General features: G+C 33.8%; 1 protein-coding gene across 1 annotated transcript in view; it reads left to right on the forward strand.

Annotated features, from left to right (window-relative positions):
- TLL1 (tolloid like 1) overlaps window positions 1-13436 on the forward strand; it is a 224753-nt gene that overhangs the window by 95285 nt on the left and 116032 nt on the right. The window contains exon 6 of the mRNA XM_044224805.1: window positions 8771-8949. Within this exon, the coding sequence (XP_044080740.1) occupies window positions 8771-8949 (179 nt within the window). The remainder of the gene's footprint in view (window positions 1-8770; window positions 8950-13436) is intronic.

Consider the following 13436-nt stretch of genomic DNA (forward strand, 5'->3'; position numbering starts at 1 on the left):
CAAAGAATATCGGTCAGAGCAAGACACCACCCTTTTTGAGATCCTTCAATGCTTCCTCGTTGAGTGCTGCTTTCTAGATTGGCTTCTTACAGGATGATAAATACTCCCTGAAACAACTGTTCCGTAAGTTGTGAAATGCTGTGTTAAATTTCAGTAGATATTTCTGCAGCAATGTGCTAATGAACATTATGAATATTCAACCCATCAAAGAGAATATAACAGTGTTTTTTAAACTGATTTAAAAAACGGAACATCCATGCCACTCTTTTAAGAGTGAAGAACATATATCAGTATCCCGGAACACATTTTGGGAAATGTTAGCCTGAGAATAAAATCCAAATTCCTTGCTGTAACATTTAAAGAATGCCATGAACTTACCACAACTTCCATGTGCAGCCTCTTCTGCCACCACATCCCATAATCTAGCCAAGTTACAGTAATAGCAGTTCTCCAAGCAACACTGTATACTTAAAGACTTTCTACTGTGAAAGGTCTCAAACTTATCTTCCCTCGATCTCCAGTTAGTCAGAACTTACATTTAAATATTTGATGAAATTCACATTGAACTTTTGCTTGTTCGGGAAGATTACTTGATAGGATTTGCTGCCTCTTTGGCGTGGCATGCCTGCCGGAGGCACGTGGCTTAGCACTTAGCGATGTTGCTGTTGATCGCTGGATTCCAGTGGTAATGGGCCAGTCCCTCCATTGTAAAAGTTCCCATCATTGCAAAATAGTGATTTTCTAATGTTGTTCTTTCCTTTTAGCCCTTTTACATTTATTAGCTGGAATCCTCTGCAGAGAGGAATTTTCTCTAATCAGCTCAAACTATTTGAATACCCTCTAGTGTAGTTTTTACATGGAAATAAAAATAAATGCTTCATTCCTTTGGAGGAAAGAATTCTTGCCCCAATGACATATATTTTTTTCTGGGACAAAATATATATGTCACTAGGTATTGAGGGAGGATTGTGTCATCTGGCTTTGTTCTACCACATATTCATAGAACATTTAACCTCAGTTAAAAAGTAATGGATTTTAATTTTGACCATATCTGAGTGGCATTAAGAAAAATTATACATGGTTACCTTTCTATATTGTTTTGGATAATGTCATAATTTTTTAACTTTGACATGTTCGAGTAATGTTTTCTTCTAAATCACTAAATTTTAGCTTGACAAGTTTTGGTTACATTTGAAATGCCTCCTAGTTCTTGATATCTAATATTTAAAACATCCAAATCTATACTGTCCTTCCTTCCTTTTGGTTATCTGATAGGAATGGATACAACTCAGCTTACATATTTCTAAATACATAATGTGTTCAAATCAGTACATCTTTCCTTTATCTTCAATTTTGTGGAGCCAATACAAACAAAACATTGGCATTCGTTACTTTATTGATAAATTTGTTTGTAACAAATTTGTATTTATACTCAGTTTCTTTCATTAATTTGATTTTTAAAAAATTTTTCATTTTACTTGTTTTATTCTACTAGATTATTTTTTCCCATTCACTGTCATTTTTTCATGCATTTGCTTGTGCTTTTCTGCTTCCTTGTAGTGTCTTTGCTTCCATTGTTATCGTGGAAGTGGTTCACATTTCTGAGCCGCCCTCAGTGTGACTTTGCTCTACCTTCAGCTATATTATATTAGTATTATATTACACATTTCCACTGTTGGTTCATATGTCTGCCTTCATCTGCGATAATAGGTTGCTTATCCCTTCATCTCTCAGAATACCCGGTGCACCGCTTTATAGATAGGTGATCAAGAAAAGATATTTTTTAAAGATTTTATTTATTTATTTGGACAGAGAGAGAGAGAGAGATCACAAGTAGGCAGAGAGGCAGGCAGAGAGAGAGAAGGGGAAGCAGGCTCCCTGCTGAACAGACAGCCAGACACTGGCTGATCCTAGGACTCCGGATCATGACCCAAGCCAAAGGCAGAGGCCTAACCCACTGAGCCACCGAGGTGTCCCGATCAAGAAAATATTGACAATTTACACATCAGCTGAAGCACATTGTCTGTAATCCTAAAAGAAAAGAATGTAAGAATTTTAAGAGGTGTTGAAGAGCATGTACTTTAACGATGACTTAAATGATTTTAGAGAAATGGAAACTGAACTTGTGAATTCCCCTCAGATCCTTAAATATGTAATTATACTACTGAAATCAAACTTTTGAGTATTTATATATACATATAATATATAATATTGTGTGACTGCTATAGCAATAATGTTGCATTTGGTGATTTGTTTTGTACTCAATTTCCTTATTTTGTATTTTCAATGATAGGAAGAATGATACATTTTATAGGAATTGATCATTGTCTTGCTAATCATTCCAACCATTTTGTGACTTCTAAATTTCATTTGGAATTACCATTACTGGCCATAGTTTCATGGAACAGTTATTTTATCATTATGGGGATTTTTTTCTATGATAATGCTGCATTTACATCTTATAAAAATTAATCAAAATTATTAAAGAGTTTGACAATTGGTGTTGCACAAAACATGAGGGCCACTGCAATAAGATCTATGTCAAGTCAAACACATAACACTCCTATTGGACATTGGTATTCTGTCCTTTATCTCATAAGAGCTGTTGCATTTAATAATATCTAGTATAAATCTCCATTGAATATGAAGAGCCTGTAAGGTAGTGCCATTGATATTGATGGCAACATTTGCCAGTTCTATTTCTGGCTTGTAAGATGGTAGGCAAACACAACTTACCACTTTATATCACTTTCACTCTTTTTTGAGGGAAGATTTTATTTATTTATTTATAGATGGAGAGAGAGCACAAGCAGGAAGTGGGGCAGAGAGAGAGGAAGAGAGCATCCCAAGCAGACTCCACACAGAGCATAGAGCCTGACGCGGGGCTCTATCTCATGACCCTGGGATCATGACCTAAGCAGAAATCAAGAGCTGGGTGCCTAACTGACTGAGCCATCTAGACTGTCCCTCACTTTTATCATTTTTTATTTTAGCTTACCCAGTAAGGCAATTTGTAGCTATTGTAGTTTTTTTTAAAAAAAAGCTAAAATAATGTCCTCCATATTTATAGGAGAATTATTAAATATGGAGCCACTTTTGTACCATTTAGAACATTGTATTTCCCACCTTATTCTACTAGAACAGCTTTTATGCAATAAATATTTATTGGGTGCCTAATTCCATATCAAGTCTTTGGTAAATGGGAAAATGATAAAATCAAAAAAAAAACATAAGGTCGAGGTCAGAACTTTTTAGCATGTGATATTTTTGATCCATCTTCAGTGGGGCATGTGCTTTAGCTCTCCATATATTGGCAAAAAGTTTAACTTAACTATAAAGATTTTTTTCAATGAATATTGTCATCAGTGGCATATATTGTACAAGATAAGTAATCATTATCAGCAAAATATGAGATCACTTTATAAAAACTTGTTTGATTTATTTCTTTGTAAGTCAGAAATTTATATAGCTGAATTTGTCTATTGTACAACTTTATATTGCTGAATATCCTCTACATATTTTATTTTATTTTATTTTTTTACAGTGTTACATTAGTTTCGCTAATGTAATCACTAATAGTGATTACACAATTCCATACATCACCTGGTTCTCATCTCTAGTGCCCTCCTTAATCTGCATCACCTACTTAACCCAATCCCTACCCTCTTTCCCTCTGGTAACCATCAGTTTGTTCACTATAGTTGAGTCTGTTATTGGTTTCTCTCTCTCTCTTTCCTCATTTGTTTTGTTCCAAAATTCCACATGAGAGTGAAATCATACAGAATTTGTCTTTCTTTGACTGACTTATTTCACTTAGCATAATACTCACTAGCTCCATTCATGTTATTGTAAATAGCAAAATTTTATTATTTTTTAATGGCTGAATAGTATTCCATTGTGTATACATACCACAACTTGTTTATCCATTGATTAGTCAATGGACACTTGGCTGCTTCCATATCTTGGCTATCATTTTCTAAATAATGCTGCTGTAAACACAGAGAAGCATGTATCCCTTTGAATTAGTGATATTGTATTCTTTGGGTAAATAAGTAGTGCAGTTTATTGCATTGTAGGGTAGTTCCATTTTTAATTTCTTGAGGAACCTCCATACTGTTTTCCAGAGTGGCCACACCAGTTTGCCTTCCCACCAACAGTGCATGAGGATTACTTTTTCTCCACATCCTCTCCAATACTTCTTGTTTCTTGTTTTGTTGATTTTAGCTATTCTGACAGGTATGAGGTGATATCTCATTGTAGTTTTGATTTGTGCTTTTCTGATGGTGAGTGATGAAATATTTTCAGGTGTCTGTTGGCTCTTTGAGTGTCTTCTTTGGATAAATGTCTGTTCATGCTTCTACCCATTTTTTAATTAGATTGTTTTTTCTTTATGGTATTGAGTTTTATAAATTCTTATATATTTTAGAATGTAGCCCTTTATTGGATAAGTCATTTGCAAATATCTTCTCCCATTCAGCAGGTTGCCTTTTAGTTTTGTTGACTGTTTCCTTCACTGTGCAAAATCTTTTTATTTTGTTGTAGTCCCACTAGTTTATTTTTGCTTTTGTTTCCTTTGCCTCAGCAGACATGTCTAGAAAAATGTTGCTATAGCCAATGTCAAAGAGTTACTGCCCATATTTTCCTCTAGGATTTTTATGGTTTCGGTTCTCACATTTAGGTCTTTAATCCATGAATATCCTCTATCTTTTCCTAGATAGTTTCTTGAAAAATCTTACTTTTTTCCTACCCACTAATTTTTAATGATTCTGTAAAAATAACTAACCAGGCAAATAAACTTAGGGTTAAGTTAATTTAACTATTTTTTATTTTAAATTGTATTTAACTTTGGTCACTTTAGCGCTTAGATTATGGCAACAGCCACTTATTCATCCTTATATTGAATTTTCATTTTGTGCCACTTACTATACTAATTTTGGGGACTATACTGTTGAGTGTGTGGTGTTTTCCTCTCTAGGAAGTTTACAGTTAGGCCGAGGAGGTGTGCTAGCCAGGATTCTTGCTTGCAAATAACAGAGGCTGGTTAATTTAAGCAGAAAAAAAATGACTCATTGGATTATTAGATAATTTATAGAATCACACCAGTGGAAAAAGTGGAGAGCCAGGTGGAGGGAGGTATCTCAGGAGGAGCATGTTTAACCCCTTGTCATAGACATCTTCACCACTGCTTTGGATGCTTCTCATTCACCACCAGAGTCTTAGTTCATTCCTGCACTTTTGAGATCTGTTCTTCCAGCAAATATTAATTAATTTATTCATTTCAAAAATGATCTTTTTCCAGCTTTATTATAATATAAATGACATGGAACACTGTATTTATTTAAGGTGTATACTGTGATGGGTTGATATATGCGTATTTTGTGAAATGATTCCCACAATAAATTTAGTTAACCATCATCACTTCCCGTAGTTGCAACACTTTTATTTCTAGTGATGAGAACTTTCAGATCTGCTCTCTTTGCAGCTTCAAATATATGATACAGTATTAACTTTAGTCACCATATTGTACATTACCTCCTCAACACTTATAACTGAAAGTTTGAACTTTTTGACCCCCTTCTTTGACCCACCCAAACACCTCCCACCCCAAGTGCTTGCAACTACCAATCTGTTCTCTTTATCTGGTGAGCTATACTATGTGCCTGACTATATTTTAGGGACTAGAAATATCAGTATACAAAGCATGTAAGTTGTCTGCCCACAAATAGCTTACATTCTAGAACTGGGAGTCAGGAAAACCAATGAAATATAAAATGTATTAATAAACTATAAGTTCTAGGACAAAAAGGAAGGCAATATAAATGAGATAGAAAGGTATTTGCACAAAAACTTGAAAAAGAATATGAAATGAGCCATATGGCCATGTGGGACAACAGAGTTCCCAGTAGAAGAAGTACTTAGCCAGGAAAAAGGCTTTAAGGCAAGAGCATGTCTGTATGCTGAGGGCACAACCAGGACACTGCATAGCCCAGGAGGAGTAATTGCAGGAACGGTAGTAAGAGATGGGACTGGATGGTAAGACGTTTGTGTTTGAAGATTGTGTGGGGTCTTACATATATTTGTGAGTACTTCAGATTTTCCTCTGAGTAAAAGAGAAACCTTGTATTAGTCAGCTGACATGATTTATGTCATTTAATACATGACCCTTCAATCCCAGTGGCTTTGAATAACAAGCACTTATTCATTGTTTATACTGCCTGTCCATCACTGGTTGGCTGTGTCTCTCTCCAGAGTTAGCACTTTAGAATTCAGTCTGACAGAGGAACCTCTCTTTAGAACATCACAGTCGTGGCAGATGAAACAGAGACAATATTGCCAAACATACTGACTATTAGAGATTCTCTCCAGAGATTACATAAAAGTTCGTGCTCACATGACAGTATCTGGAGCAAGTCACATGACCAAACTCAGCCTTAGTGGAGTAAAGAAGCATGATAATCTTCCTGTAAGGGGTAATGAGTATTTTTGAACATTGACATAATTTTCCATATAACCATTGGATAATATTGGGTAGAGAAGAGTCATGATATGACTTCAAATTTTTAAATTACCTTAGTGTTGAGAAAAGACTGATGTGGGGAGGACATCTTTGTGGATGTCATGATGGATTATCTAATAGGCAAAATCCAAAGGTGCTTTGGGCCTCCAATCTGAGGCAAAAGTAAGGAATAGCAGGTTTAGATTAACTGATTATTTTCTGTGGCTTAGGGAGAGGTGTGGTGAAAGTTTTTCTTGAGAGGACTGATCTTATAGTGATCAAGCTTTAAAAGCAGCACACAAATTACAAATAAAAAAATTAAAAGCTGTATACAATGAAAGGGCATCAACCTAAGTGATATCTGAAATTAAGGTAATACCTAGACATGCTTAAACTACATTTTTATAAACCTCACATATTACCCTTTCATTCCATACCTAATTATATGTGAATATATTTACTTATTTATTCATCTGGGCATCCAGAATTATTCTCTCCCTAGAACCATAGGAATCAAAGCACCACAGTTTTCCTTCTTTCATAGGATCATTTTATAAAAGTCAGTGGAAAATATATTTTTGATTTCTGTTATGGAATCCATCTTATTTATTGGAAATTGCTATGGGTGAAATTATGCTTTACAAAAGTGTTTTAAATTAAGTAAGTTGACAACATTGCTTGACTATCTCCCAGATTTTGATTTGCAAAGTTTCTTCTTTGAATGTAACCAGTAAGAATGACTCAGTGTGTATAATTTAGTTGCTATGTAGTCATCAAATATTTCAGTTTAACTATCGTTGCTCTATTGGAGCAAATTGTTCAGTTTAAATCTCTCAAAAATTTGCAAATTTTGTATTTTTCTACATCAAATACTTTACTATTTGTATATGTAGTAAATATTTGTGTATAGATGGAAAAATAGTATGAAAAATGGGGATAAAACCAGAATTTCCTGATTTTTTCCCTATTGGTTATTCTTTTTTTCTATTATTAATTTATTAAGCTTCATTAACTGTTATAATAGATCATAAAAAAGTGTACGGTGTAGGCTAAAATGTTTTAGGCATTTAAAGCCTACAGAAATAATTGGAATGACAAATGTTTGTATTTGAAAACCATTAAAAGGATTATCAAATATACTTACTCTGGAAACTGAAAATTTGTGAAATTTCCTTTTAATATTTGGGCAATTAATTTTTGGAAATTTCCTCAGTGTTTGGTGTCTTGTGCATCACAATTCCCAACTATTCACGACCAATTATTTACTTCCCTCTATTGCTGTCTCAAGCGGTAATTCCTATATATAACCTACTTTAATGTAAACCTTAATTATTAAAGTTTAAGATATAATTTTATTTATATTTGAAAATCTCATAATTGTACCAGTTATTGATTTTTCTTCACCAGTTAGCTATTAACCTTAGAAAATTCACCTTTAGAAACTAGTTTTCCTCCATTAATTCATTCTTTTAAAAGTTTTCTTCTTCAAAATAAATTCTACCATGAATAGGAAAATAACTCCTTTTTTGATGGGCCATCTTCCTTTCTTTTGTTCTTTTTTCTTTTTCTTTTCTTTCTCTCACTCTCTCATTTTTTTTTTTTCCTTGAGAGAGAGTGTGTGGGGATGAGGGGTGGAGGGAGAGGGTGAGAGAGAGAATCTCAAGCAGATTCTGCACTGAACTTGGGGCCTGTCATGGGGCTCGATCTCACAACTCTGAGATCATGATCTGAGCCAAAACCAAGAGTCAGGCACTTATCTGACTGAGCCACCCAGACACCCCTAATTCTGTTTTTCTTAAAGAGGGAAAATAAACTTTGTTTTTATTTTCAAAACCAAAATAATGGATTATTGCCAGATAACCATAGTGACACAGTAGTTACCTAAATAATGTAGACGGATTATGAGACTAAAAAAAAATCTGTATTATAAATGATTGTAGTTTGGTAAATCTTGAGTTTAACTGTATGTTTAAAGTGCATTAATCACCATCATAGATCGTTTATTTTCTGAACACTCCTAATAATGATCTAAGGCTTATCTTCTAATGTATGAATTAGTGGAAAAGCATTTCCAATGATTATGTGGAGACTTTTGTTGTCCTATACATTTACCGGGACTAGAAATTAGCTGGCTTTATTGAAGAAAGACTGCTTTGCTTCTGAATGTGTTGGCCTTTGTTGTTGATCATAATTATTATTATAATTATTTCATTTCACTGTAATGTAATTAATCCATCATTGCCATTATCATCTCTGTTTTCTCCTTTATCACAGATGCTGCTCCTATGTAGGTCGGCGGGGAAATGGACCTCAGGCAATCTCTATTGGAAAGAACTGTGATAAATTTGGAATTGTTGTTCATGAATTGGGCCATGTGATAGGCTTTTGGCATGAACACACACGACCAGATCGAGATAACCATGTCACTATCATAAGAGAAAACATCCAGCCAGGTGAGAGGCTTCAGAATATGTTGGGTTTAAAGTTGATGGAATATCATTTAGTTGTGTTTATACTATTTATGATTTAATTTTTTTCTTAAAAAGTGTGAATTGACTTTTTTTGATATGATAGAATCAGCATTTTGCTGAATAAAAAAGTGTACTCATGATTGTTTTACATTAAAAAATTTTTTTTTCCTTTAGACTGGATGATTTTGTATGCATTTTTTCCTTAAGTTTAGCTGTTTTATTTCTAAACTTCTGTGCTTTCCAAGAATAGGCATAGTCTATTGAACAAGAAATTAATATTATTTAATTTTTAAAGCATTTTTAATACTTAACTCTATAATCTAGAAAGGATCCAGGGTTTGGCATGAAACATGCTGCTACCATAGAAATCTATATTATACCAGGGACATTCCTGGAGAAAATTTCAAGGAAATGAGTCATTTCCAGGGTAGTCTAAGTAGTTTCTTTGAAAATTCTCTTTAAACTACCCTGAAGATAAATTCTTAAGAATTTTTTCTGTAGTTGATATATCGTATAACTAAAATTTAATTTTCTCTGGTAGTTGACATGTGATAATAGCTTTATTTTAAAGCTTTTTATTTAACTTCCATAAATTAATAAAAATCATTACACTTCAGTTACCAAAAGAAAAATTACATTTTTTGGAATTGCCTTATAAAGTCATATGGATTTCAAATATCAGGAATGTAAAAATGTATTTTTATTTCCTTATTCATGGCAAGTTTTAAGTTACAAACATTGAATTCCTTAGAATTTCTTTTAATTAATTAAAATTAATTAATCTTTTAATTGATTGATTTATTTGCTCAATTCATATTTGGTACTAATTATTGAAGCATTATTAGATGTTGAAAATGCTGTCATAAAAAATACAAAGCTTACTGTGGGTTATGTGCATATGTATATTGATTGGAAGTAGATGAGAGAAGCAATAATAGTCATATGGTGAGAATACCACAAAGTCCAAGTAATATGACAAAATGCCTTGGCAAGTCAAAGGAGATGTCACAAATGAACTGAAATTTAAATGTAAAGTATAAGTGTTCAAAGTGCTCAAAAGAGAGATAAAATTTCTAAGCTGAAAAAGACATGATGATGATAGCTATAATTATAGAAAATTGAATTTTTTTTTATTTGCTCATTATGGTTGCATGGTAAGTTGCAAGTGGGAGATTAGTTGGTAATTACCAAAGGTGGCTGGATCATAGAGGATCTTCTATATGAAGCTAGGAAACTTAGCTTTTATCTTTTAGCTATTGAAGAGTAATTGAAGAGTGAAAGCAGAACAAGATCAGATTAAAAAAAAGAAAAAAAATAATTCTTTCAGCTTTGCGGTCATTAACTGAGAATGAGGAAGTGGAGGTAAGGAAGATGAACTTAAGGAAAACTATAAGAAAATTAAATAAGTAACTTATAAAAGATGACTAAGTCCTCAGTCAAGGAAGTGACGTTCAAGAATAAGAGGGAATAACCTTTCAAAAATACTTTAAGAGGAACACTAACATATGAGGGAAAATCTTCAAGGTTTTGAAGCACAAACAGCAAAGCAGCAGTTTGAAAAGCACCTGGTCCATATGTGAACAGACCCAATTACTAATCTTAAAATGATCACTAGAGAGGCAGAAATATGTTGGGACTCTTTCCAGGAACAGAAGCACTGGCAGGTGCATTTTTGCAATCTCATTCTACCTTGCTAATGCTAATGCTGGTGGGTGTTATTTTGGCAATCTCCCTCCAACCTGCTAGCGAAAGTAGGTATATTACACCTAACCATGCCCCAGCTATACCATAGCCCAATGGGAGAGCACCCTGGATCACACCAAAAATATGGCCTATTCAGCCAGGCAAGAAACCTGCCCTTCCAAGGCACAGATTTACCACAAGTAGGCAAGTGCCTCATCCCTCATGTTCCATAGCCATACCACTGCCAGGGAAGCATTTCCTTTCCTTCTATGCCACAGCCATGGCTCCGCCACAGCTGGCAGGTGCATGGGGATACCTCTGGAGCACCTGGCTCTAGTAGTCAGGGAGTTTATGCTCCTGGGCCTCACACATAATCTTTTACACAAAGCCAATTCTTAAGACTGGGAGAGGCAGCTGTTTTGAAAATCAAGCAAAATGAGACAGAGACATATGTTTCAAATGAAAGACAAGACAAAACCTCAGAAAATGACTTTAATAAAACAGAGATAAGTAATCTACCTGATAAAGAGTCCAAAGTAATGTTCATGAAGATGCCCACTGACCTAGGGAGAATAATGGATGAATGCAATGAGAACTTAAACAAAGAGAGAGAAAATATAAGAAAATACCAAATAGAAGTTACCGAGCTTAAGAATACAATAACTAATGGAAAATATACTAGTGGGGTTCAGTAGCAGACTAGATAAAGCAGAAAAATGGTTAAGTTTACTGGAAGACAAAACAATGGAAGTCACCCATACAGAGCTGCAAAAAGAAAAAAAAAAACAAACAAACAAGTAAAAGGTGAGCTAACTTAAGGGACTTATGGGACAACATTAAGCAGAATAATATCTGCACATAGGGTCCTGGAAAGAGAAAAGAGACAGAAAGGGACAGAAAACATACTTGAAGAAATCATGGATGAAAACTTCTCTAATTTGGGAATGGAAACAGACATACAGATCTAGGAAGGCCCTAGAGTTCCAAACAAGATGAACCAAAAGAGATCTACACCAAGACACATTATAATTAAAATTTGAAAGTTAAATACGAAGAGATAATCTTAAAAGTAGCAAGAGAAACAAGCTTGTTACATACATGGGAAATCACTAAGGCTATCAGCAGATTTTTCAGAAGAAACTTTGCAGACCAGAGAAGGGAGAAGGGTGGCATGACCTATTCAAAGTACTGAAAAGGAAAACAACAACAAACTTCTGACCAAGAATACTTTATCCAACAAGATTATCTTTCAGAATTAAAGGAAAGATAAAGAGTTTTCCAGAAAAACAAAAGCTAAAAGATTTCATCACATGAAACTGGCCTCACAAGAAACTGTAAAAGGTCTTCTTTAAATAGAAAAAAATATAATGGCAATTAAGGACAATAAAACATATGAAAGTAAAAATGTCACTTTAAAAGGTAAATATATAGTAAAGGTAGTGGATTAATAACTGATAAAGGTAGTATGAAGGTCAAAAGAAAAGGACAAATTAACTAAAACTAAAATGATCAGTTAAAAGATACATAAAATAAAAAGATTGAAAATGGCACATCAAAAACAAAACAGGCAGAATAGTAGAAATATAGCTTAGGAATATATTCAAAGTTAAGTTGATGTTAACTTCAAATAGACTATTAAATAGGAATATTATATGTGAACCTCACAGTAAACGCAAAGCAAAAACTTGTTGTAAATACCCAAAAGAAAATGAGAAAGGAATGTAAATATAACACTGAGGAAAGATATCAAACCACAAGGATAGAGCAAAGGGAAGAAAGGGACAGAGAAGAATTAGAAAAGCAACCAGAAAATGGTCAACAAAATGACAATAAGTACATATTTATCAATAATTACTTTACATGTAAATGGACTAAATCCTGCAATCAAAAGATATAAAGTGTGTAAAGAGTTAAAAAATATGCATCTATATGCTTCCTGTAAGAAACTCACTTAAGAACTAAACACACACAGACTGAAAGTGAAGAAATGAAAAGAAAATATTCTGTGCCAATGCAAATAAAAAGAAAGCCGGTTTGCTACACTTGTAGACAAAATATGCCTTAAAACAAAGACTAATATAAAAGACAAAAAGGACACTGCATAATGTCAAAAGGGTCAATACAACAGGAAGATATAACACTTATGAATGTATATGCCACCAACGTAGGAGCACCCAAATACATAAATATTAACATATCTAAAGGGAGAAATTAAATACAATTGTAGTAGGGGATTTTAATGCCCCATGTACATCAATGGATTGATCATCCAGACACAGAATCAGTAAGAAAGCATTCACTTTAAATGACACATTTGTTCAGAAAGACTTAGTAGATATAAAGAAAGCATTCCATTCTAAAGCAGCAGAATACACATTCTTCTCAATGGTACATGGAATATTCTCCAGGATAGATCACATGTTAGGTTGCAAAACTAGTCTCAGTAAATTGAAGAAGATTGAAATCATATAAAGCGTCTTTTCTGACCACAGTGGCACAAAACTAGAAATCAATTATAAGAAGAAAACTGAAAAAAAAACACAAAAATGTGGAGATTAAACAACATGTTACTCAACAGCCACTGAATCATTGGAGAATTCAGAAAAGGAATGAGAAAAAAAAATCTAGAGACAATGAAAAATAGAAATATGATATACCAAAATCTAGGGGATGTATCAAAAGCAAATATAATAGGTGCATTTCATAGCAACACAGGCCCATCTCAAGAAACAAATAAACAAACAAAAACCTCAAATAAACAATCTAACTTTATGCCCAAAGAAACT

Source organism: Neovison vison, chromosome 11, assembly GCF_020171115.1.
Source record: "Neovison vison isolate M4711 chromosome 11, ASM_NN_V1, whole genome shotgun sequence".
In the NCBI taxonomy this organism is placed as follows: domain Eukaryota; kingdom Metazoa; phylum Chordata; class Mammalia; order Carnivora; family Mustelidae; genus Neogale; species Neogale vison.